The sequence below is a fragment of the Cetorhinus maximus genome, chromosome 7 (assembly GCF_964194155.1).
Source record: "Cetorhinus maximus chromosome 7, sCetMax3.hap1.1, whole genome shotgun sequence".
NCBI classification, from domain to species: domain Eukaryota; kingdom Metazoa; phylum Chordata; class Chondrichthyes; order Lamniformes; family Cetorhinidae; genus Cetorhinus; species Cetorhinus maximus.
In genome coordinates, this window is record NC_135885.1 from 91,407,475 (window position 1) to 91,435,315 (window position 27,841).

At 42.0% G+C, this 27,841-nt stretch overlaps 1 protein-coding gene across 6 annotated transcripts in view; it reads right to left on the minus strand.

Moving 5' to 3' along the window:
- tdrd3 (tudor domain containing 3) overlaps positions 1-27,841 on the minus strand; it is a 152,900-nt gene that overhangs the window by 112,030 nt on the left and 13,029 nt on the right. For all 6 annotated transcript variants that reach the window (XR_013577131.1, XR_013577132.1, XR_013577133.1 and 3 more), the window contains exons 3-6: positions 26,704-26,769; positions 12,975-13,135; positions 5,946-6,087; positions 4,815-4,886 (exon numbers count right to left, since the gene is read on the minus strand). Coding sequence is in view for 3 of the 6 variants with exons in the window: in XM_078545865.1 (XP_078401991.1) it covers positions 4,815-4,886; positions 5,946-6,087; positions 12,975-13,135; positions 26,704-26,769 (441 nt within the window). In the remaining 3 variants the exon portion in view is untranslated. The remainder of the gene's footprint in view (positions 1-4,814; positions 4,887-5,945; positions 6,088-12,974; positions 13,136-26,703; positions 26,770-27,841) is intronic.

Genomic DNA, 27,841 nt, shown 5'->3' on the forward strand with positions numbered 1-27,841 from the left:
TGCATCGGCCATAAAGAGAAAAAAGCAGCTAGCTGCTTATTTTAAATCCCACTTTCCAGCACCTGGCCCATCGCACTGCAGGTTACAGCACTTCAGGTGCATATCAAGGTGGCTTTTAAACGAGTTGAGCATTTTAGTCTCAACTACCAATTTAGGCAGTGAATGCCCATCGCCCTCTGGGTGAAAAGGCTTTTCCTCATGTCTTCCCTAATCCTTCTACCAATCACATTAAATTTATGCCCCCTGGTAATTGACCCCTCAGCTAGGGGAAACAGATCTTTCCTGTCCATCTTATCTAGGCCCCTCATAATTTTGTACACCTCAATTAGGTCACCCCTCAGCCTCTTTTGTTCTAAAGAGCCCTAGCCTATCCAATCTTTCTTCAAAACTGCAATTTTCAAACCCTGGCAACATTCTTGCAATCTCCTAAAACAAGCATCTATTATGCTGGGGGTCACAACAGGAGACCAAGATGGACCCACTCAGCACTTCTGGCTGAAGATGGCCACAAATGCTTCAGCCTTGTCTTTTGCACTGATGTGCTGCACTTCCACATCATTGAGGGTGGGGATATTTGTGGAGCCTCCTCCTCCATTTAGTTGCTTAATTCTCCACCATCGTTCATGGCTGGACGTGGCAGGACTGCAGAGCTTAGATCTGATCTGTTGGTTGTGGAAGTGCTTAGCTCTGTCCATCACTTGCTGCTTATGTTGCTTGGCACGCAAGTAGTCCTGTGTTGCAGCTTCACCAGGCTCACACCTCATTTTTAGATATATCTGGAGCTGCTCCTGGCATGCCCTCCTGCACTCTTCATTCAACTAGGGTCAATACCCCCAGCTGGGTGTAATTGGTTGAGTGGGGGATATGCCAGGCCATGGGGTTATAGATTGGGTTTGTCTACAATTCTGCTGCAGCTGATGGTCCACAGCGCCTCATGGATGCCCAGTTACGAATTGCTAGATCTGTTCGAAATCCATCCCATTTAACGGTCATGCCACACAACACGATGGAGGGTATCCTCAAAGCGAAGACGGGACTTCGCCTCCACAAGGACTATGCAGTGGTCACTCCTACAATACCATCACGGACAAATGCATCTCCAACAGGTAGATTGGTGAGAATGAGGTCAAGTAGGTTTATCCCTCATGTTGGTTCCCTCACCACCTGCCGCTGATACAATCTACCAGCCACATCCTTTTGCACTTGGCCAACTTGGTCAGTAGTGGTACTACCAAGTCACTCTTAGTGATAGTCCAGCCTGTGGACCAAGCTGGCTACTGCCATGCAGAGTACATTCTGTGTCCTTGCCATCCTCAGTGCTTCTTCCAACTCGTCTTCAACATGGAGGAGTACTGGTTCATCAGCTGAGGGGGCAGTTGGTGATAACAAGCAAGGAGGTATCCTTGCCCTGATGCCACGTGACTTTGTGAGGCCCAGAGTCGATCTTGAGGGCTCCCAGGGCAACCCCCTTCCAGCTGTATACCACTGTGTTGCTACCTCTGCTGGGTCTGTCCTGTCAATGGGACAGGATATACTCAGGGATGGTGGTGGTGGTGGTGTCTGGGATATTATCTGTAAGGATGATTCTATGAACATAACTGTGTCATGCTGTTGCTTGACTAGTCTGTGAGACAGCTCTCCCAATTTTGGCACAAGCCCCCAGATGTTAGTGAGAAGGACTTTGCAAGGTCAACAGAGCTGGGTGTGCAATTGTCATTTCCAGTGCCTAGGTTGATGTTGACTGGTCAGTCAAGTTTCATACCTTTTAGACTAAGTAGTGGTTTGATAGAACCGAGTGGCTTGCTAGTCCATTTCAGAGGGTATTTAAGAGTTATTTTGCTGTGGGTCTGGAGTCACATGTTGCCCAAACCAGCCAAGGATGGCAGATTTCCTTCGCTAAAAGGCATTAGTGAACAGATGAGATTTTACGACAGCCGATGGTTCAAACACATTCCTGACTTCTGCCTTTTAGATGGTCAATAGGCTCTGGGGAGTCAGGAGGGGAGTTATTTGCAACAGAATTCCCAGCCTCTGACCTACTCTTGGAGGCACGATTTATCTGGTTGGTTCAGTTAAGTTTCTGGTTCATGATAGTCCCTCCCAAGATAACGATGATGAGAGATTCAGCCATGATAATGCCACTGAACATTGTGGATGGGTGGTTAGATTCTCTCTTGTGGAGATGGTCATTGTCTGGCACTTGTGGGCACAAATGTTACTGGCCACTTTTTTTAATATTCGTGTCGCTGGCTAGGCCAGCATTTATTGCTCATCCCTAATTGCCCTTGTTGAGAGGGCAATTAAGAGTCAATCACATTGCTGTGGGCCCAGAGCCACATGTAGGCCAGACCAGGTAAGCGCAGCAGATTTCCTTCGCTAAAGGGCATTAGTGAACCGGGTGGATTTTTATGACAATCAGCAATGGTTTTGTGGTCATTGTCAGATTTATAATTCCAGATCTTTATTGAATTCAAATTCAAATCTGCCATGGTGGGATTACCTTGGGTCTCTGAAATAGCAGTCCAGTGACAATACCACTATGTCACCACCTCCCTCCCCTCCTACCAGCCCATGCCTGAATGCTGCCCAGATCTTGTTGCATATGGACACGGTTTGCTTCAGTATCTGAGGAGTTCAAAATGATAGTGAACACTGCGTACTCGGCAGCAAATATCCCCACTTCGGAGCTTATGATGGAGCAAAGGTCATTGATGAAGCAGCTGGGGAGATGGGGGCATACTGGTAATGTCATTGCTCTAGAAATGCAGAAGCCCAGGCAAATGATCTGGGGGCAACAGTTCAAATCCCACCACGGCATCCAGTGGAACCTAAATCCAATTAATAATCTGGGATTAAAAAGCTTAGTAATGGTGACCTTGAAACCATTAATGCCCTTTAGGGAAGGAAATTTACTGTCCTTATCTGACCTACACGACTTCAGACCTACAGTAATGTGGTTGACTCAGCTGCCCTGAAATTACAGACGGGCAACAAATGCTGGCCTTGTCAGCGATGCCCACATTCCATGAAAGAATAAAAAACTGTAGCCGGTCAAACCGAGGACACTACCCTGAGGAACTCGCGCAGGATTGAGATGATTCATCACCAACAACTACAACCATCTTCCTTTGTATGACTCCAACTAGTGGAGTGATTTTACCAGGATCCTGTCCCACTGATTCCCACCAACTTCAATTTTGTTTGGGCTTCCTGATGCCACACTTGGTCAAATGTTGCCTTGATGACAAGAACAGCCACTCTCACCTCATCTGGAATTCAGTTCTTTTATCCATGCCCAAGACTGTAATGAGATCTAGAGCTGAGTGGCCTTGACAGAACCCAAACTGAGTACAAGTGAGCAGGTTATCACTGAGTTAAGTCCAGTTGATAGCACTGCCAACAACACCTTCCATCATTTTGAGGAAGGCTGGGGGTAGATTGATGGGGTGATAATTGGCTGGATTGGATTTGTCCTGCTTTTTGTAGATAGGACATACCTAGGCAATCTTCCATAGATGGGTAGATGCCAGTGTTCCAGCTTCCACATTAGATTCTTTGACTTTGCTGATGACCTTTTTGGGATGGTAATGAGGAGTCTGGGACATTGGCTGTAAGGCACCATTCAATGGGATTCAATGATCAACAATCAGATTGTTGCCTGCCTGGTCTGTGGGGCAGTTCTTCCAATGTTGGCATGTCTCCAGATGTTAGTGAGCAGGACTAGGCCAACTGGTGCCTTTGTCATTTCCAATAACCAAGTCGATGTCAGATGGTCCACCCAGAATTATTTTTATTCAGCTTTTCTGTCACGGTTTAACGCAACTGAATGGTTTGATAGTCCATTTCAGAAGGCAGTCAAGAGCAACGTATTTGCCAGATCGGCTAAGCACAGCAGATTTCCTCCCCTGGACGACATTAGTGAACTAGATGGGTTTTTATAATAATCGGCTAAGTTCATTCGCATCGTTAATGAGACTTGATTCCAGGTTTATTAATTAAATGGATGTAAATTTCCTCAGATGCTGTGGTAAGATTTGAACTCAAGTCTCCGAAGCATTAGTCTGGGTCTCTGCATTTCTCATCCAGTAACATAACCATTAAGCTACATTTCCCATAAGTTAAGGAGAAATTTCTTCGCTCAGAGAATTGTGAATCTTTGGAATTCTCCATCTCAGAGGGTTGTGGGTGGTCCACCATTGCGTACATTTAATACTGGAGTAGTAGATCTTTGATATCTCAAGGAATCAAGGGTGCAGAAGATGGAATTGAAGCCCAAGGTCAGCCATGATCGTACTGAATAGAGGGGTAGGCTCAAGGAGCCATATGGTCTACGTCTCCTACTTCCTATGCTTTTCTGCATTTGTTGCAAAGAGGAACATAAACTTCCATTTGTCAGCTTGGCCCAGCTGATAGCACAGATGCCTGACTAAAATGATTGTGGGTTTAAGCTTCACTTCAGGACTTGAGCACACAACCTAAGCTAGGATTTCAGCGCTGATGAGATGTCAAATTGAGGTCCTGTCTGCCTATTCAGATGACACCATTTTCAGAGTAAGCTCTCCTGGTGCCCTGGTCAATGTTTACTCATCAACTATCACCACCGAAACAAATTAACTGCTAAATTTGTTTGGCTTTGTGGGACCTTACAATGGATAATTGGATGCCTGTAACGCATCAGTGAGTACACATCAAAAGAATCCATTGGCTATAAAGTACTTTGGAACCTTCAAAAGACATGCAAGGGACAATATAAATGCAATCTCTCTCTCTCACAACATATAATCCACTGAGAGGCAAGGCTTAATTTGTCATACCTGCCCAAAAGGGACAAAAGGAGGTGGTCCACCTTCAGCTCCAATATTACTTCTATTATATTTTGCCAAACTCTGAAAAAGCAAGAACACTTGTTCAAAAATAGGATTATACTTAACATTCAATAAATTATAAAACAAAAAAGAAAACCAAGTACATGTATTCATTTTCTCTAATTAGTGAATGACATTATTTGCCAAGTCAAAGGGTATGTCAGAAGTTTGAGAACCATTTGACAAGAAAATGGACAGTCGAACAATAAAAGACATTCATTATAAATCTTTACAGTGGCAACAAGTTGTGGTAAAATAATATGCAAATTATAAAATATTTTTAAAATATTCAACCACTGAAGGACGAATTTAATTAATTTAGGCACCATAAAGAAGTTCATACTGCACATCTACCACACTGTTCTTATAAATTTTAGCATTTAATTTCCTTCTCCCCAACTACACCAAATGATCTTACCAAAAGTAGTGTCAAATCCCCATTCCTCAACATGCAAAGTCAATAAGTGGTCACTCTCCAATTTTCCATCCAAATGTGAACAATAGCTAACCTCTGTCAACATCTCCCCTTAATTACAAAGTTGAGATTGAGAAGATCCATGTTGGGCGAGGTGGGGTGCGGTGCTTAGGCACAAGCTGAGGTCCCACCAGATTTCCACTGAGCAGGTTGGAGCCCCAAAATAGTAGCTTCTTATTTCTTAGGCCAGATATTTGCCTGCAATAAATAATTATTCCAACAGGTACCTGATCTGAAATGGGTCGAATGCTCACGCCAGCCATTTCAAATTTCAATAGTGGAATTTCAGGCTGCATTGCTTTTGAGCTCTCAGTGAAGTAACTTTACAGATCTTGGACCAAAAGCAAATTCCATTTTCCTCAGCACATAAAACAGACCCATCAGCCATTAGCGTATTATTTTTGTAAATACAATTATAATTTGTTTGGAAAACATAGAAAAGTGTGAATGAAGTAATTTTGTCTTTTATCCATTTAGTCACAGAATTTTGACAATTCCTAGCTTAATTTTTAACTTACGTAATTGCTACTTTTCAGCAAAATTAGTCATAGGTTTACTGAAATCTTGCAGTGTTATTTGAATTCAAAATATTCATGTTTCCTCACCCTTTGCAACTCCCACTTCTCGATAAGTTGATCCACTTCACCACCAAGGACAAAAATGTTGGTATCATTCAACAACAGAAATCCATTCCTTATTTTAACCGTTCCAAATAATCTTACTTTTGTGCCAGGCGGGGTGTTGAGGCTAACAGGAAACAAATGGAGAAAAAGAGCTTCATTAAGGAAACAAATTCTATAGACTTACAAATAAAAATGTCAAATAATTGGCTCAAATAGAATGAGTAAAAGGGAGTTTGCACAAATCCCATCTATCAGACTATTAAGTTTCACACAGACTGTTAAGTTTACAAGTTTTAATGCCAATATTCTTAACAACAGAATAAGCTGATGCAGTATGCTGTCTTATTACAGAAGACAAGGTATTAATGATAGCTTGTCCGTGTTCTAAAATGTATCATGCTATCACAAAGCCTGCAAAACATCCAGTGCCACTGAGTGATAGAAGTACAAATTTGAAATCAAGATAATGCTCCTGGAGCTTTTATAGAGCCAGTTCAAACAATGAACTTTTTCATACATAAAACTAAAATCATTATGACCAAGGTGGGAAATGACAGGAAGACAATGTAAACTAGAGGTAAAAGTCTCCTCTGATGTTCTTGAAGTTGGAACCATATGACCAATGGCAGAATGAAGTGAATACGTAGACACAGGCTACGACCAGCCAAAGGAAAAACAGGGTATGGCCTTGATATTGTCGCTTTCTACTAGAAATAAAATAAGTCAAGTATTTTGAGAGATGGAATGCCTCTCAATTGGATTCTGATGAACATTTGGACACAATATGAGGGGCCCTAGAGGAAATTAACAAGAAAGATGATCAGTTAAACGTCTATGAAGCAGAGTCAGAATTTGATGGATTTCAGAATGCAGATGGTCATTCCATGGAAGAAGATATGATGGGCTTTAACAAATTAGATAAATACAAGATTGACAAAATACAACTTGGAGATCCCTGGATCAGTGCTAGCATTTAAATTAGAGTATTGCCCCAAGGTCTCATTTGAACAGGCTGCTGGCTCTAACTTGTGTGCAGTTCCCAGAGAGGGAATGACGTCTGCTACTTGAAAAAAATCCCTGGGGCAACAGCCATTTCCTTCAGCCTCCACGGAACAAATGAGACATTCCTTGGTGACACAAAGAAGAGCGAACTCAAAGAATAGCAGATTTCAAAACAATTCAGATACTGGACATAGGCCTCAATACAATGGAAGGATTAAAACTGCCAGAATGAGGGTCAAAATTGCTTTAGCACATCTGAAGAAAAGAAAATTGTAACATAAATAATGGGGTGCTCAATCCCAGAAATGCACTATTAACAGCTAATAAGCACCTCAGGTTAGACCCAAAATGTCACATTAAATGGTGCTGAACATTGTACAATCAGCAAACATTCCCACTCTGACCTTATGGTGAAGGGAAGGTTATAGAAGCAGCTAAGGTGGGCCTAGGACATGATCCAAAGGAACTCCTGCAGGAATATTCTGGAGCTGAGATGACTGGCTTCCAACAACCACAACCATATTCTTTTATGTGAGGTACAACTCATGAGGGTTTTCCTCTGGATTCCCACTGACTTCAATTTTTTTTAAATGGGGTCCTCGATTCCACACACAGTCAAATTCTGTATGATGTCAAAGAGTGTCACTCTCATCTCACCTCTGGAATTCAGCTCTTTTACTCATGTAAGGTCAGGAGCCGAGTGGCCTGGCATAACCCAAATTGAGCATTGGTGAGCAGCTATTGCTGAATAAATGTAATTTGACAGCATTGTCGACTGCACCTTCCGTCCCTTTGTTGATGATCTAGAGTGGAGTGATAAGGCAGTAACTGGCCAAGTTGGATTTGACATGCTTTTTGTGGCAGGAGATACCTTGGCAATTTTTCACATTGCTGTTAGATGCCAGCGTTGTAGGTGTACTAGAACAGTTTGGCCAGGAGTGCAACAAGTACACTTGCCTTCAATACTAAAGTTGGAATGTTGTCAGGGCCCACAAACTTGGCTGTATCCAGTGCCTTCAGCCGTTTATTGATATTACGCTGGGCAAAACAAATTGGCTGAAGGCTGCAACTGTCATACTGTAGACTTAGGAGGGGGCAGAGATGAATCATCCACTCTGCACTTGGGCTGAAAATGACTGCAAATACTTCAGAGATAAAAACAAAAAACTACTGCGGATGCTGGAAATCCAAAACAAAAACAGAATTACCTGGAAAAACTCAGCAGGTCTGGCAGCATCGGTGGAGAAGAAAAGAGTCAACGTTTCGAGTCCACATGACCCTTCAACAGAACTGAGTATAGTTAGGAGAGGGGTGAAATATAAGCTGGTTTAAGGTGGGGGGGTGGGGGGAGAGAAGTTGAGGGTGGGGTGGTTGTAGGGACAAGCAAGCAGTGATAGGAGCAGATAATCAAAAGATGTCACAGACAAAAGGATCAAAGAGGTGTTGAAGGTGGTGATATTATCTAAGAAAAGTGCTAATTAAGAATGGATAGCAGAACACTCAAGGTACAGCTCTAGTGGGGGTGGGGTGGAAAGACTGACAAGGTATTAGTTGTAGATTTAAAAATAATGGAAATAGGTGGGAAAAGAAAAATCTATATAAAATTATTGAAAAAAACAAAACAGAGGGGGAAGAAACAGAGTGGGGATGGGGGGAAGGGAGTTTAAGATCTAAAGTTGTTGAATTCAGTATTCAGCCCGGAAGGCTGTAAAGTGCCTAGTCGGAAGATGAGGTGCTATTCCTCCAGTTTGCGTTGGGCTTCACTGGAACAATGCAGCAAGCCAAGGACAGACATGTGGGCAAGAGAGCAGGGTGGAGTGTTAAAATGGCAAGCGACAGGGAGGTTTGGGTCTTTCTTGCGGACAGACTGCAGGTGTTCTGCAAAGTGGTCGCCCAGTTTGCGTTTGGTCTCTCCAATGTAGAGGAGACCGCACTGGGAGCAACGAATGCAGTAGACTAAGTTAGGGGAAATGCAAGTGAAATGCTGCTTCACTTGAAAGGAGTGTTTGGGCCCTTGGACGGTGAGGAGAGAGGAAGTGAAGGGGCAGGTGTTGCATCTTCTGCGTGGGCATGGGGAGGTGCCATAGGTGGGGGTTGAGGAGTAGGGGGTGATGGAGGAGTGGACCAGGATGTCCCGGAGGGAACGATCCCTACGGAATGCCGCCAGGAGGGGTGAAAGGAAGATGTGTTTGGTGGTGGCATCATGCTGGAGTTGGCGGAAATGACGGAGGATGATCCTTTGAATGCGGAGGCTGGTGGGGTGATAAGTGAGGACAAGGGGGACTCTATCATGTTTCTGGGAGGGAGGAGAAGGCGTGAGGGCGGATGCGCGGGAGATGGGCCGGACACGGTTGAGGGCCCTGTCAACGACCGTGGGTGGAAAATCTCGGTTATGGAAGGAGGAGGACATGTCAGAGGAACTGTTTTTGAAGGTAGCGTCACCAGAACAGATGCGACGGAGGCGAAGGAACTGAGAAAATGGAATGGAGTCCTTACAGGAAGCGGGGTGTGAGGAGCTGTAGTCGAGGTAGCTGTGGGAGTCGGTAGGCTTGTAATGGATATTGGTGGACAGTCTATCATCAGAAATTGAGACGGAGAGGTCAAGGAAGGGAAGGGAAGTGTCAGAGATGGACCATGTGAAAATGATGGAGGGGTGGAGATTGGAAGCAAAATTAATAAATTTTTTCTAGGTCCCGACGAGAGCATGAAGCAGCACCAAAGTAATCATCGATGTACCGGAGAAAGAGTTGTGGGAGAGGGCCGGAGTAGGACTGGAACAAGGAATGTTCCACATACCCCATAAAGAGACAGGCATACCTGGGGCCCATGCGGGTACCCATAGCCACACCTTTTATTTGGAGGAAGTGAGAGGAGTTAAAGGAGAAATTGTTCAGTGTGAGAACAAGTTCAGCCAGACGGAGGAGAGTAGTGGTGAATGTGGATTGTTCGGGCCCCTGTTCAAGGAAGAAGCTAAGGGACCTCAGACCATTCTGGTGGGGGATGGAGGTGTAGAGGGATTGGACATCCATGGTGAAGAGGAAGCGGTTGGGGCCAGGGAACTGGAAATTGTTGATGTGACGTAAGGTGTCAGAGGAATCACGGATGTAGGTGGGAAAGGACTGGACAAGGGGAGAGAGAAGGGAGTCAAGATAACGAGAAATTAGTTCCGTGGGGCAGGAACAGGCTGACACGATCGGTCTGCCAGGACAGTTCTGTTTGTGGATTTTGGGTAGGAGGTAGAAGCGGGCCGTCCGAGGTTGGGCGACTATCAGGTTGGAAGCTGTGGGAGGAAGATCTCCAGAGGAGATGAGGTCAGTGACAGTCCTGGAAACAATGGCTTGATGTTCCGTGGTGGGGTCATGGTCCAGGGAGAGGTAGGAGGAAGTGTCTGCGAGTTGACGCTCAGCCTCCGCGAGGTAGAGGTCAGTGCGCCAGACAACAACAGCACCACCCTTGTCACCGGGTTTGATGACAATGTTGAGGTTGGACCTGAGAGAACGGAGTGCAGTAAGTTCAGAGAGAGACAGATTAGAATGGGTGAGAGGAGCAGAGAAATTGAGACGGCTAATGTCACGCCGACAGTTCTCAATGAAAAGATCAAGAGAAGGTAAGAATCCAGAGAGAGGGGTCCAGGTGGAGGGAGAATATTGGAGGTGGGTAAAAGGATCCGTTGAACGGGGAGAGGACTCCTGCCCAAAGAAGTGAGCACGGAGACGAAGACGGCAGAAGAAGAGTTCAGCATCGTGCCGAGCCCAAAATTCATTGAGATGAGGGCGTAAGGGTATGAAACTAAGTCCTTTGCTGAGCACTGAACGTTCAGCATCGGAGAGGGGAAGGTCAGGGGGTATAGTGAATACGCGGCTGGGGCTGGGATTGGAAGATGGGGTGGGGACGGAGGGACAAGCAGGGGTGGAGGGTCCCAGATGGGTGTTGGTGTCGATGAGTTGTTGGAGCTTGCGTTCCTTAGCACTTGAGAGAAAGAGAAAAAGTTTCTTGTTGAGGTGTCGAATGAGGCGAAGAATAAAATGAAACTGGGGGCACGCGCAGCTTTGAAAAACGGTGTGGTGGTGCTGCTGGAGGGAGAGGTCGAGTGTGTTCATAGTACTTCAGACTTGTCTTTTGCACTGATGTGCTGGGTTCCCCATCATTGAGGATGGGGATTTTGTGCAGCCTACGGTTTAATTGTCCACCACCATTCGAGACTGGGTGTGGCAGGACGACAGAACTTTGATTTGATCTGTTGCTTGTTAAGATCACTCTGCTCTGCCTATCACATGCTACAGTGTGGGTTTTCCCTTTCAAACACTATGTTGAACTTGATCATATGATCATTATTTGATAAATGTTTACACACCATTAGGCTATGAACTAAATCTGATTCATTAATCATTACTAAACCTAATATGGCCCTCTCTTTTGTGGAGTCTAGGACATATGTTGCAGAAAACTATTCTGGACACGCTCAAGGAATTCACTGATTTTCTAACATGTATTTTGCAATCTATATCAAAGTTAAAATCCCCATTGAAACCATTCTCCCTTTCCTGTATGCTTGTCTAATTTCTGCCCTTGAATATCAAATGATTAAGGGGTGTTTTAATTGAGGTGTTCAAGTCAATTAAAGCTGTTGTTACAATTATGAGGTTCATAAGATTGCTGTGTTTTGTTACTGTGTCTTTAAATTGAAGGTAAAACAAAGGGGGTCATGAAGTCTATTCTGAAGGCAAGTCTCCAAAATCCCACAAGTGTTGAAAATGTTGGGTTGTAAATAGTTGTGTCTTCAACTGTCCATTTAGTTCCACGATGAAACAGAATTGGCTCTTTTCATCAACGAAGAAGTAGATGGAATGAAATTATTTCTTCTGCTAAAGGGAGTCCGGTACAAAAGGAGCAAAGCCTTAAAATCAGTCCTAGGCTGCTCAGTGATGTAATCAGAAAACACTTCTTCGCACAAACGGTAGTGGAAATCTGAAACACACTCACCCAAAAAGCTGTTGAGAGAAGGTAAATTGAAAATTCCAAAACTGAGATTTTTGGTCAAGTAAGGTTGTTACGGAACGAGGAATCAAGGCAGGTGAATAGAGTTAATCTGCAAGTTAACCATGGTCTAAGTGAATGGTGGAACAAGCTCAAGGTGCTGAATAGCCTGCTTCTGCTCTAATGTTCTAGGTATAAGAATATGAATTAATGATAATAAAAAGGCCATTTGGCTCACTGATCTCACTCATTGCAACCAAACAGCTACAACTTACTCTAGTATGGCACTCTCAAGCCCAGGCTGGGGGAATCATCAGTCTTATGCAGTTAAGAATGACAGATAAAGAGGCTCTGAATTCTCTTCCTGTGAAAATTATTTGCAAAGTAATCAACAAGTAATATTCATAAGCAAGATTCTCAAAGCCCTGTTTTGTAACGCCAATGATCCATAACAGCAATAAGATCTCAAATCTGTGCACAAACATTGGCTTCATTGCCCTTGGGCCAAAGAAAGAAAAGGTATATATTGTTTAAAATTTGCACAACTGGGCTACTGCTACCTGTGACCCAGCTGGAAAGTACTTGGATTTGGCTCCTGGTTAAGAGAATCTTGGCTTGGATATGTTGCACCCTATGATTCAATAGCCTGCAAGTCTCACATCAAGAACATCCAATGTGACTCAGTTACAAGACTCAGGCATGCTCTGGTAAATTCAGGAGATAGTGACGACAGTGGGAGAAAATCAAAAATGAGATGCCCTGCTTTCCAGCCAAATAGTACAAGCAACAGTTATGAATAAATACTTCAGGGTAGCTCAGGATAAATCTGGATAATAACTGAAGCAGAAAACTAAACTACGTTTTGATATTTAATGCTTAGAAGCATGAGACTATGAAATAATGCTTATACTACACTTCACTGTATTGATAGCACCAAATACATACATCACCAAATCTTCTAAAACAAACCATCGGCTTAGCTTCATGGATTACAAAATTGTTTCCCTTTTAAAGAAAAACTCGAAAATTCACCTGATTTTAGACAGATGACTAAACTCTATTCCTATGCAATTCACATTCCCATCTGTCAATTGCACACGCAACATCCTTGGCGCAGCTTGAGACTCCTCGTGATCTTTTGGAGCAGATATATTCCTGATCTTTTGTAGTTGTAAGACACATGGACCTTCAAGCTAGAAATAAATATATGTTATGGAAGAGTGATTATGCGATTCAAAACATAAATTTCACACAAAAGCTTTTCATTTCCCACATCAACTTAAGTGTGAACTTAAATAGCACTGGAAACACTCAATTACCTATTAAAACAGATTTAAATCTTCATGCAAAGAGAAACAGCAAATATAACAGTTATCATAAAAATTGCATACTATCATTAAAAAGACCACTTCATCATAATATTTTAAGATACATGAAGTAAGTACAAGGCACTTATCCTTGTAATGTTGAAATTCTTCAATGTGTTTTTAAAAAAGCCTCAACACATTTTATTTTGTAAAGTGGCTCAATTTTTAGATCATATGTAGTTTGGGATTTCTATCATGGCTCAGATATGCTCATTATCTGCCTTAAAAAACTGAATTTTTTTTAAAAAGTTTTTTTTTCCCCCCAAAAAGTGCAGGTTGCTCACCTGCCCCCCCAACATCCCTGAGAATAGTGCAAAGCTGCACTGGTGCAAAAAAAAGGGAAAAAAGAGATTAAGTTTTACTTTCACAATATATGTGAAAAACCTGTAATAAACTGGCAGTTCCACTTAGCTACAATTACAAAGAAAATCTACAAAATGAAATTGAAGTTTTCCACAAAGAAACTTTTCAATATTAAATGAGAATGAAGGACGTGCTGATATACAAGATGCTTTTTTCTGGCGAAATGTAACAAAGCGTTCTGATTAATTACTGCACTTGATAACTTCATGTTCATGTAATTCCTAAATTCAACTGGTCACGTCATAGGCATTGCTTAGCCAAAGGGGGGCAATAGAGAGAAAAGAACACGTGCGCACGTGCGCGCACACACGCATCAAAAGGAAGCCAGCTCAACATTGTCAGAGGCAATGGAACAAGTTGCCTGTTGTCTCAATCAGAAGCTAATTTAGCAGGGAAAGAAAAGACAACTGAAAGGATATAGAACTGCACATAGAAAGAAGGGATTGCAATGGACAGCAATTCTGCCATTTCTCATATTCCAGTCAAGATTTGTTTCTATCCGTTGAAGAATTATAAATCAACAGCACCAATGGAAAACATCCATCATTTTTTAAATTTTTGAAGAATAAAATTTAGATATTCCTGAGAACAAATTTATAAGACTTAGAATCAGGAATGGTTGAACAGCACAAGAGGATGACATCTGGCCCACTGACTCTGTGCAAGGGAAATTCAGCTAGTCTCACTCCACCTTGTTTCACCGCAGCCCAGCAAATTCTCTCTTGAGATGTCTATCCAATTTGTTTTTGAAAACCAAAATTGATTCTAACCTGTCAGGCAGTACATTCCAGATCATAACCACTAGACGTGTGAGAAGGTTTTCCTTACGCCACTTTTTATTCTTCAGCCAATCACCTTAAATCTGTGCCCTCTGGTTCTTGATCCTTGCACCAGTGGTAGAAATTTCTCTCTCTCTCAACTCCGTCTAGACTCCTCATGATTTTGAACCCAGCAAGTCTCCTCTCAACTTTCTCTTCCCCAAGGAGAAAACCTCAGCTTCTCCAAACTATCCACGTAATTCAAATCCCTCATGCCTGAAGCCACTCTCTAGCCAAACCAGAACTTTATGAAGGTTTATCATAACTTACTTGCTTTTTGAACTCTATGCCTCAATTTGTTATGCCTAGGATTCCGTATACCTTTCTAACCACTTTTTTAAACGGCTCTGCCACCTTCAATGATTTTTGTACATATACTCCCACTCTATGTTCACCCCCGGGTGTCACTGGTGAGAGTGTACGCAGTGTCCACTGCTACGCTCCAGGCCTTCCGCAAACATGGGCGCCAGGTGGGTTGGAATACATCAACACACTAGAAATCACATTTTTCATTCAAGTGGGTTAATAGCACCCCTTTCACATGGGTCACTTCACTGGTTTATCAAGTTAAAAAGAGGTATACCCTAGTTCTCCCTCTGTGCAATTCTCATGGGAATGCAGGAACAGTTAAAACAATTATAACTGTATTGCTCATGTGTAGCATCAGATGAATGCAGACAATCCAACAGCAGGTATGGTTCAGACCTTCTCTCATTTCTGAAAGCATTCCGAAACTGAAGTTTCAATGATAAGAGGCTGATGTCTGGATACTATACATCAGATGAAGTTGCATCTCTATAAATCTCTTCAACATGTGTACATTATTGTGTATGTGAGGCAGACAAATTAACTCAGCTTTCACCCCGATTCCAAATCAAAGGACAATCCAGCAGATGCATGGGAACACCACCACCTAAAAGAAACACACCTTCCCGACTTGGAACCATATCATGCTGGGTCAAAATCCTGGAATTCCCTAACAGCATGTATCACATGGCCTGTAGCTGTTTAAGGCGGCAGCTCACCACCACTTTCTCATGGGCAATTAAGGATGGGCAATAAATACTGGCCGAGCCAGCGGCACCCACACTCCCAAAATATATTTTTTTAAAACTGGTAACACTATAGAATATGTTGGTACTGTAGGTAGGATGCAACCATGTTTAGTGAAGAATATTTTCAGCAACACATTCATTGACAATCAGCAAGGAGTTAATAGATTCATCTACAAGCACTATTAAAATAGATAGACAGGAACATTTTCTGAATTCAATACCCTATACAGGAACACGTCCTGAATGCAATACCCTTCCCCTTAATTTCACTGTTTTATATTTACAAATCTCAGAATTATCATAGTAATGTATCAGTATACTGACACTTCACTGCAATTAGAAATTAACAGAAAGTGCAGATATCTGAATAAAACAATAGACAACAGAATATTTCAAAAAACTATTTCAGCCCATATGATTTTTCCCTGTTCCTTCCTCCATCAAATTCCACCTCGGGTATTTTAGCCAATAATTTTAACCAACTGCTTTCTCCAGGCCCAGTCTAACTCTTTTTCACTCAGTCCTTCCCTCACGCTTGGCAATGCCTATTCCCAAGTGAACCGTAACTTTCATTTTAACTGCAGTTCTACTCTCTCTCTTTCTCAAAGTTATCCAAATATCAATTTCCACAACAGTATTCCTGACAATCTCCCAACTTCAAGCAAAGAGCAGTGAGGTGCTGTTTTCTTAACTTTTGTGCCCAGCTGGAAACAGACATAATGTCGGAGCTTCAGGGTTGCCAAATTAGCTCAAAACCAATTCTCCTATTCTAATAATTCAAGCATTCAAACAATAGAATCATCACTTGAGAAATCAGCCAGCCTACCAGTCCGAATACAGACTGAGCCTTCACGTAAAGATTAGACTGTTGGCTTGCAGCAGGAACAATAATCAGAGACAGGATCAGCTGCACTTCTCCTATCCAGCTTTGAAGGAGGGGGTCTAATGTATCCCTCCCTTCTGCAGACCTTGAGGGCACAATGCTCCAACTCTGCTTCAGAATTGGGAATCCAAACGAGTGTCTATCTCTCATATCCAACAACATCTGCAGCTCAAGCAATTTCAGTTCAGAGTTGACGAGCTGGAGTCCAAGCTTAGGACACTGGGCATTTTGTTCCAGGAGGTGATCACACCCCTTAAGTTAGGCACTTCAGATTTTGTATGTGGTCAGGGAGAGGCTGGTGTGACTAAGTGATGCAACTATGGGGATCCAGTAGGTGGCAACAAAAGGAGCATCAGCCCTTGCACTTATCCAACAAGGTTTGATACTCTTGTAACTTTTGTGGATGAGAGCAGGGACTGCAGGGAGGATGAGTAAATGGACCACAGCATCATGATGGAGGGGATTAGACCCTCTTTGCTGCAGCCAAAAGCATGAGTCCCTAAGGCTGTGCAACCTACCAGGATTAAGGGTTTCTGCTCAGGGCTGGAGGGGTACTTTGAATGGGAGGGGAAGGATCCAGTTGTCGTGGTCCACATGGTATAGGCAGGACTAAGAAAGAGGTTCTAAGGGCGAATGAGCACCAAGGAGCTAAATTAAAAGGCAGAACCACAAAATGTAATCATCTCTGGATTGTTAACTGAGCTAAGAGCAAATTGACACACAGTAAATAAGATCAAAGAGTTGAATACTTAGCTGAAAAATTGGTGTGGAAGAAATAGGTTTCAATTCATTGGACACTGGCACCCAGCAATGGGGAAAGAAGGAGCTGTACCATTGGGACGGTCTTCTCCTGGGCTGTGCTGGGACAAGAGTCCTAGCAAATGGTCTAAGTAGGGTGGATCGGTACTGTAAGTAGAAATAATCTTGACTCCGAAGATCCAAACATAGAATCAGTTTGGGCGGAGATAGGAAATAGCAAAGGAAGGAAGTCACTGGAGGGAGTAGTTTATAGGCCCCCTAATAATCGTTTCACTGTAGGACAAAGTATAAACTAACAAATAATGGCTTGTAGAATGATACTGAATCATGGGCGATTTTAACCTTCATATGGATTGGGCAAATCAAATTGGTAAAGTAGCCTGGAGGAGGTTCAGAGGGTACATTCAGGACCAGGGTTCAAAATACACAGGGGTGGCATACATACAAACATATGAATTCGGAGCAGGAGTAGGCCACTTGAGCCTGCTCCACCATTTAATAAAATCATGACTGATCTGATTGTAACCTCAACTCCACATTCCCACCTACCCCCTTAACCTTTCAACCCCTTGGCTTATCAAGAATCTATCGACCTCTGCCTTAAAAATATTCAAAGACTCTGTTTCCACCACCTTTTGAGAGAGAGAGAGCTCCAAAGACTCAACCCTCAGAAAAAAAGTTTCTTATCTCTGTCCTAAATGGGCAGGCAAAATAACCCTTGAAATGTCAGAATTAGCCCACGAAAAAGCAAAGGTGGGTGCAGAAATTAAAGAAAGATCGCCTCTGTACAAATATCACCTTACATTATGGCTCCTCCATGGTCCAAATGGGGCTGAATAATTGATGGCACAGGGTGTCTCATTGGGAGTGGGAAAACAATGCAGAGTGTGATTGGAGGAGTGAGTGAGCGAGCTTGGGAGAGACAGAATCTGTGAACAGCTGCTCCTTCAATCACAGATTCTGTGTCTCCCATGCTTGCTGCTCCAGCTCCTCCAATCACAAGTTCCCTCCCACCAGTTCTTGCTGCTCCTCCAGATACAAAATCTATCATTTGAGGAGCAGCAAGGGCAGGAGGGAGGGAACCTGGGGCAGACAGCACAAGAGAGACAGGAGAGTTTAAACAAGAAAAAACTTTTTAGTGAGTTGGAGTGAGAGGGAAAAAAAGAGATAGAAACTATTCTCTTCAGAGCAAAACTTCAGAGCCTGTGAATCAATGGATAGTTGACACTTTTTTTCCTGCTTTTTGAATTATCCTTTTAGATTTGAGAGATATTACTGAGTAGGGAGGGGGTGGAAGGGGAAAGGCTGTTTCTAGCAGCTGCTGGGGAGGATCTTTTTAAATTCTCTGTAAACAAACAGTTCCCTCCCGATCCCCATCCCTCTCCCAGAAAAAAAACTTATTTCGATAAAAAAAAGTAAATTGGGATCTCGGCACAGCCATTGCAGATCCAGAGGGGACAGTGGGGGAGGGGGGTGGAGGACAAAGAGGGAGAGGAGCATTGGGGGCAGAAGACCTCAGTGAGCAAGAGTGACAGGGGATGTGGGCAACACTTTTACACTTATGTATATGATTTACCAGTTTTTTTTTAAAAGGGAACATTGATTTTTCCTTCTAAAACCCTCCTCCTGGGTCTGTCTTCCAAGTTCACAAACTACTGCTTGAACAACAATACCAAAACAAGAAAAAGTTGAATCCTTTGCAATGACTTTGTTCCTCTTTTATATTTGTACATCAATTATTTTGTGATTAAAGTTTAAAGCAGAGAGATCTGCAGTAGAGGGAGAAAAATATTGTCAAGGAAATCAAGTTTCTTTTGTTCTCCTTCAGTTTATTTTTAAATGCTTCTGCTTTAGAAGAGCCTGTCTTTTGAAAGTCATTGTGCCAATGTTTCCTTTTCAAAAAAAGTTTTGCAGTGTAAAAAAATGCTGGTAGTCCTGTTGATTCAGAAGAGTCATTTTCAACTTGCCAAACTCTAACTGGCAGAGTACCACAGGGATCAGTGCTGGGGTCTTAATTATTTACGATCCACGTCAGTGACTTGGATGAAGGGATTGTCTACACTGTAGCCAAATTTGCTGACAATACAAAGGTAGATAGAAAAGCAAGTTATGATGAGGACACAGAATCTGCAAGAGCAAAAATTCAGTAGATGTAGCAAAATGTGAGGTTGTCCACTTTGGCAGGAAGAATAGATGCACAGATTATTTAAATGGAGAGACTGCAGAATGTTGCAGTACAGAGGGATCAGAGTGTCCTGGTGCATGAAGCACAAGTAGTTAACATGCAGGTACAGCAAGTAATTAGGAAGGAAAATGCAACCTTAGTCTTTGTTGCAAAGGGGATGGATTATACATGTAGGGAAGTCTTTCTACAACAGTATACAGAGCACTAGTGAGACCAGACCTAGAGTATTATGTAGTTTTTGTCACTTTACTTCAGGAGGGACATACTTGCACTGGAGGCAGTTCAGAGGAGGTTCACTTGGCTGATTCCTGGAATGAAGAGATTGTCTTATGAGGAAAGATTGAACAGGTTAGGCCAAACTCATTGGAGTTTATAACAATGAGAGGTTAGCTTACTGAAAGATACAAGATTCTGAGGGCTTGGCAGCGTAGGTGCTGAGATGATGTTACCCTTCATGTGCTAATCTAGAATGAGGGGGCGCAGTTTACAATTAGGAGTCTCCCATCTAAGCCTCCCAATTTAAGGAGATGAGGAGGAATTTCTTCTCTCAGGGGGTCATTAGTCTTCAGAATTCTCTACCGCAGAGAGGCATGAAGGCTGGGTCATAGACTATATTCAAAGCTGAATTGGACAGATTTTTGATCTACAAGGGAGTCAACAGTTAAGTGGAGTTAAGGCCACAATCAGAACCATGATCCCACTGAATAGTCGGCTCAAGGGGCCAAAAAGACTACTCCTGCTCCTATTTCATATGATATGATCACTACACTGTGGATCTTGCTACCTTCCTGCACCCCCAACCAGCAATGGAGCATAATAGAAACCTGCCTGAGCAAAATGAATCTCAACCTGCCCAAAAAGGGACCTGCTCCCTGCATAACCAGAGCAGCCAGCAGGGCATTCAACTTCTGGCTCATATAGCTGTATCTTTGGGTATCTAACTAGGGTCTACCTTATAGGGCAGAGATTTGGGGGTTTTTGTTGCATACCAACTTCCAGACAAAGTAGCCCACTTGATTGACACCCCATTTGCCACCTAAAACATACATTTCCTCCACCACCAGCACTCAATGACAGCAGTGTGTACCATCAACATGGTGCCAAAATTAACAGCCACTTGGGACAAATGTGGATTAATTAAGCAAAGTCAGCTCTGATCTATTCAGGGAAAATTGGGTTTAATTTGATTGAGTTTTTCAAGGATTGATGAGGCTGTGTACATAGACTTCCAAAAAGGCATTTGATAAAGTGCCACAGAGCAGGCTTGTCAGCGAAGTTAAAGCCCATGGAATTAAAGTTACAATAAAAGGGACAGTGGCAGAATGGATATGAAATTGGCAGAGTGACAACAGCTATTTTTTTGCCTGGAGGAAGATATACAGCAGGTTCTTCAGGGCCTGTGTCTGGACCTCTGCTTTTTTTGATCTGTACTGATGATCTAGACTTGGATGCAGCATGCACAATTTCAACATTTGCAGGTGACAAAATTTGGAAGTGTTGAGAACTGTGAAGAGGATAGTGTTAAACTTCAAGAGGACATAGGCAAGCTGATGGAACAGGCAGACATGTGACAGATGGAATTTAATGCAGAGAAGTGTGAAGCATTGTATTCGAGGAAGAACAACAAGGAGAGGCAATATGAAATACAGATATAATTCTAAGTAGGGTGCAGGAGCAGAGGGGCCTGGGGGTCCATGTGCGCAATCATTGAAGGTGGCAGACCCAGACCAGGTTGACAAAGTGGTTAATTAGACATGCAGGATCTTGGGCTTTGTAGGTCAAGACTCTTCTGAAGAGGAGCCATATTGGACTCAAAACATTAACTCTGTTTCGCTCTCCGGATTCTGCCAGACCTGCTGAGTTTTTCCAGCATTGCCTGTTTTTATTTCAGAGGAATGGGAGTAACTGGGTAGCTCCAAGAGAGCCAGCACAGATACAACTGGCCAAATGGCTTCCTTCGTACTGCTACCATTCTGTGATTTCATGAACGCTGTAACATGCTAAGGCTTCTTTTCAGCACCTTCCAAACTCAACCTCTACCATCTAAAAGGCCAAATGCAGGGCCACCTCCAGGTTCCCCTCAAACACTACCCAGGCTTGGGAATGTATCACCATTCTTTTATTATCACTGGGTCAAATTCGTGGAATTCCCTACCTACGAACATCACTCTGGGTATACTTATACCACACAGCCTGCAGCAGTGCAAGAAGGTGGACAACGCCACCTTCTCATGTGCAATTACGAACAGGCAATAAATGTTGGCCTTGTTGCTCTTCTGCAATATTTAAATTATCATGGATCAGTCTACTGCTCTTCCCCCACCATTGCTGTGAGTGAGAGAATTTAGTCTCTTGCGAAGCCTGTCTGGCTACTGGTTTTCAGCTCCAGTCTGTTCTTGGCCAGAACATGAGAAATCCTCTGCTGCTTTTGAATTTTTGGGCGTTCTCCTCCAATTTTCTAACTGGATCTGTACACCTTCTGGATTTTCATTCTACAAAATACCTCCATCCAGGTTGTCCATGTTGTACACCACTGTAAATAGAAGGCAGCGAAGAAGCAAGTAAACAGAGGGATCACACTTGGGAGCGCGAGAGAGATTCCACCATTGGTCAATTTCTCCTGCATATCCCCCAGAGATGTTGCGCATACAGGAGTACAAGTACAACAGGTTGGAAGCCCTTTGGTAAAGATTTGTGCAGAAGCAAAGATATATACTTTCTTCACAGTGAAAGGGGTTGTCTGACCTATCTCAATTGCATTAGTTAATTGATGCTAAAGCAACTTTTCTTTAGTTCAATGTATTAGTTGCTTGTTAAGTAATGTTTGATATCTTCATTTTAGTTTATTTATTACAGTAAAAGTCCTAAAATGTGAAATCTTGTCCGTTGGTTATTTTCAATGGCTATTTGGAAAATTCTTTTTTTTTTTTAAAAAAGTTGTCGGTCTTTATGGGGATTTTAACACTGTAAACTAAATTTTGAGTTTGAAGTAGTGAAAAGATGGATCTTGGACACCTGTCAACCAGTGTGCTGCCAATCATGGCATATCACAAAAAGCTCAATAGTTAAAATATTTGAAATGGGGTATCCATACTTGACAATGACACTCCAAACAAAGGTTTATGCAAAGGAAGGATCCAAGAGATAGCAGTGAACACTGCCTGTCTGACAGTCTAATCCATTGGAATGTGACGACTAAATTGAATGGCCTTTCCAGACTCTCAGTTTATGTTCATCCATTCAGCGCACAACATTTCAGTGATTGGAAAACTCACGCACACCTGGGCAAACTGCATATTATAGCACCCTCCAGTGGCAATAATACAACAATACAAATTTACTGGATTGACAAAGTGCCAACCTGAAACGTTAATTCTGGTTCTTTCTCTGCAAATACAACCCGACTTGCACAGAGGCTCTCATTCACAACTTATTTTAAATGGGAGGACAAGTTGATAAAGCTTCCTAAAAAAGATGGGCCCTAGATTTTTTAAAAATGGCCTATAGTACAAAGTCAAAAAACATAGAATACTCCAATTCTATATTTAAAGGACAGAAAAAGTAAAGAATAAGAGACAAGGCCATTCAATACATTGAGGCTTATTTCCTGTAACATTTAATTTCCCATTATGGCTGTTAATTATAGCTTCAGTAACCAAGTATCTGCTAAAATGACTTTGCACAGGGGGTCTTACCAAATGGGATCTTGGGCTTCATAAATAGAAACAATGAGTACAAAAACAGGGAAGTTATTTATGCTGAACCTTTATGAAGCTCTGGTGATGACCTAACTAGAGTATTGCATCCAGTCCTGATGTGAGGGTCCTTGGGAGGTTGCAGAGGAGATTTATGAGAATGATCCTGGAATGGGGGATTTTACAGAATCACTGGCATAACAGCACACAAGGAGGCCATTCAACCCATTGTAACTCTTTCGAGTACATTCACAGTTCTTGGTTTCCGGGAGTGGGACATGAACCCACAACCTTCTGATTCAAAGGCGAGGGTGCTATGAACTGAGCCACAGCTGACACCTCCAAGTATCTGCACCAACTCTCCAAATGAGCAATTCACTTAGTGCCATTCTCACGCCTTCTCACCGTAACCCTGCACACTCTTTTTCAGATAACAGTCTAATTCCCTCGTTAATGCTTCGATTGAACCTGCCTCCACCACACACTCAGGCAGTGCATTCCAGTTACCTGGTTAGGGAGAAGCTGGGATTGTTCCCCTTGGACCAAAGGAGATTGAGGGGAGATTGTGACAGGGGTACACAGGATTATGACAGGTTTGGATAAGGTAGACAAGGAGATACCATTCCCATTAGCTGATTATACAAAGACTAGGAGACACAGGTTTAAAGATCTTAGACAAGAGATGCAGAGGGAATATGAGGGAGAAATTTCTTTTAAAAAAACACAGCAGATGGTAATGACCTGGAAGTCACTGACACAAGGGTGGTGGAAGTGGAAACAATCAATGATTTCAAAAGGAAATTTGATGGGCACTTGAAGGAAATAAACTTGCAGAGCCAACAGGATCGAGCGGGGGATTGACTAGATTGCTCCGCAGAGATTAAGCCAAGGTTCAACTGGCCAAATGGCCACCTTCTGTGCCGTAAGTGACTTTATGACTCCCTACAATAAACATGTTGCAACCTCAGATTTAAAAATTACAATTTATCTAACATTAACTGTTGTTGCGAACTTGCGAAGTGTTCCAAACTTCTACCAACCTTTGTAAGAAATTCCAAAGAAAAGCACAGTTTGAAAGTTAAGCTTAAAATTCCTATTCCAAAACAAAGCAGTATTGCAAATTATATCCTTGTCCAATTTCAAGTATTCCCACTGAACACATAAACGCCAATCAAAAATATCAGAGCGCAATCAACTGAGGCAAAATAAATCCCAGCTCAAAATGTTTCTCCTCTTTTGAGGATGAGAGGATTGAAGTGTTAGCATCATCGCTGTTGATGTTACAACAATGATAAGAGTTAAGACTACAGTGTCATTCATGCAACACGGACTTCTGGCACACAAATTGGAGGCAGATGAACCAAAGTTACAGGTATAAATGATTATATGCCACAATTCAAGGGAATTACAGAAACAGAGTGCAAGAGAAACAAAACAATTGCATGCAAAGACCACTACTAGCCCAAATTAATATCCTGTTCAAGCTTACTCAACAATTCAGCAAATTGTCAAATTGGTTTGGTCAGTTAGCATCATTCACCAGCAAAATATAACCAAAGGGCCTGCACCAGCCACTTCCTTGGGCAAAAATTCTTGTAATATAACCATGCTCAAAATACATGAAATCGCCCACAAAAACAGCTCCTGTTTCACCCAACATACAGTTTAATGTAACATAATCCACAAAAATTTCACCTGCCAATTTCATGGTTTGAACATAAATGCATGGTCGCAAAAATAAGCTCACTGAAGTAAAGCTTCTGCTATGGGAGCAATTAGAAATCTGGGCGCAAATTGCAATCAAAGTTGCAGTGAAGTTGTTCAAGTTTCTGCTCAAACTGACATTCATAACCACAAACAAAAATCTTCAAAGCAAAAAAGGGAGGGACAAAGGAAGGAAAGAAAAGTTGTGGGGATAAGAAAAGAAAAGGCATGGACAAACTTGATATATATAGCGTTTTTCACACCCATCAGATATCGCAAAGTGCTTTACATGTAACCAAGTAGTTTTGAGGTACAGTCACTTTTGTAACATAGCAAGCGCCACAGCCAATTTGTACACAGTAAATCCACACAAACAGCACCATGACCTGATAACCTCTTCTTTGCGATGTTGATTGAATGATAAATATTAGCCAAGACACCAGGAAAAAGTACCCTGCTCTATGAAATAATGCCATAGGATCTTTCTTGCCCACCTGAGAGGGCAGACGGAGTCCCAACATCTCGTCAAAAGATGATTCAGTGCATGCGGGCAGTGTTTTAGAACACAATTGTTTTTTCTCCCTCGCAAGAAAAATTTTGATATATTTTTCAGAGAGATAATTCGGTGCGGTTTCATTAATACAGCTGAAAATGAGTTTAACACAAAAAATAAGCATTTTTAATCGACCAGCTATGAATAAACTGATTCTAAATAACTGAAAATGACTTAAAAAAAATATTGAGAACCGTTTACTAGTTCTACTGGTATACAAGAGTCAAATATTTAGTTTACTAAGAATCTAATGTTTCAAGACATGCCTATTCGTGCCCTTGCACCCAAAAAAAGTTTCTTGTGGGTTTTACTGTTGCCTCAATGGGGTGTAACTGAGAGTCAGATTAATCAGGGGATTTTTGCAGTCATTATAGTAGTAATTTTACTTACAATTTTTCTTGTATTAATAAATGCTTAATTTGGCTTTATATTAAAAAGCCTCTCAAGACTCGGTGTCTTATTATAACTGAATTCAAAGCCTGCCTCTTGAAACATACAAATTGCAAAAATGGATTATGACAGTTGTTTCAAGTTTCCCTCTGGGATTTGAACAACTCAGCCTTTACCATCGGCTGTATAGTAATAATTGCAAATAAGCACAATTTCAACCCATGCTCCCCTTTACATCATTTAGCCAGCTCTTACTTGTCTTCAAGGACCATATACTACAAGGATCCATGGAACTGTGCACAAGAAAACTATCAAGATCTTCACTTGGTGAGCAGAAAAACTTGTGGCTTATTTTTCTTCCTGTCCATAGCCAGCAAGAGGCAAATCAACCTACATTGTTGTTTTTGACAACTTCATTCTTTAACAGGCGACCAATAATTCTACAATAGCAAATTGGGCTTATCTACCCAAGAATATAGTCAGTGAATGAGACAGGCTTTGGTCTTTTCTCATCCAGTAATTCTTATATAATCTGAAGCAATCTCTGTTGGACAACTTGACTTGTCTATGGAACAGTGTCCCTTTGAAAGCATATGATGCATTATACACTATACTATTCCTGTGTTTAAGATATTAGACCTGCTATGAACAATGCCATGATAGACTGCCCATGTATATATTATATCTAACACAAATATATACAGGTACATACATACGTACGTACAGAGTGTTTCTTACTCTACCCCATCTGATCTCCCAAATGGTATTGCCAACTCAAAGTCATGGGGAAACAAATGCTCTGCATAAGATTTTCTTCTTCAACATACTACATCTGAGGCACCTTAGCATGCCAAGAAAATATCTACAGGAGAGGGCGGGGGGGGGGGGGGGCTGGTTTGTAGAAATAATAGGTTGGCATTGCAACAAAAGCTCCCTGAGCCACACTGTCACATACACATCTAAGGAGGTACTCTACTCTTCAGTCTTACCTGGTCCACTCGTCCACTATTGATTTCATTTGGAAGAAATTTCTTGCCAATGGCTCTTAAGTCACTCTGAAAACAAGATATTGATACAAATTAGATGACTACACACAAAGACTAGATTATTTTACCTTTGAAACTCAGAATCAAAACAATATAACTTAATATGTTCTGAAGACAACATTCAGCCACCACAATCTGAACGATTCCTTTCAAAAACGAGTTTTAATTTCTCAATGTTGATACGTCACAAGTATGGTCAAAAAGCTTCACAAGACTCTGTTCCCCATACTGCACCACACTTGATGGGAGTGAAAATCAGAGAATAGGGTGCAAGAGTCAGTGCCTCCAACTGAGTGTTCCTTTGTTCTTGTTCATTAAAACATATTTTGGGAAAATCGAGTGTGTTGCAAATTGGGCATTTTGGCCTCTGCTCAACTCTCCAAACGATGATCTCATCAGGTAAGCCTCCACAGTGGGATGCACTCTTCTTTACAAATAAACCTAATTTCAAGGGTGAGCCGAATTTTTCTTTCCCTTGGAGAGTCTGGAGAAGTGAGCAAGGAGGGTTCTAGGTATCAGACATTTAAGTTAGTTAGAAAGCAGGATTAAGAAAGCTGGAGGAGACCATATTGTCCTTAACTTTAAGATTTCAGGATTATGAAAGGATCTGATAAGTTATGCAGGGAATTGTTTGCATGTGTTAAGGATTCAAATACCAGGGGACATAAGTTAAAAGTAAGGTGAGTCAGGCAAAGGCTTTTCCACTCAAAAGGGCATGATAGTTTTAACTAAGTCACCAGGGAAGGTCACTAAAGCAAACAATATGAACGGATTCAGAGACAAATGGCAAAGTTTCTAAACAGTGGAAAGATTGAATGATATGGCCAGTGGTGTGATTGATTCCTAAAAGAGGTGACAGACTTATTGAACCTAAATGACTTTTTCCCCATTCAAAAGTTCTCATTTGATTCTAAATTCATCAATAAACAACTTCAGATTCAAGTCTAAACTCTTTTTCCTATTTGTGCAATTTCCATACTTGTTTCTTTTCATGATTTGTGTATTACACTTCTTGGTTCTCCACTTTCTACTATGTCTTGATTTTCTTCCTAGTGTTCTCATCTCAACTTTTTGCCTTTTA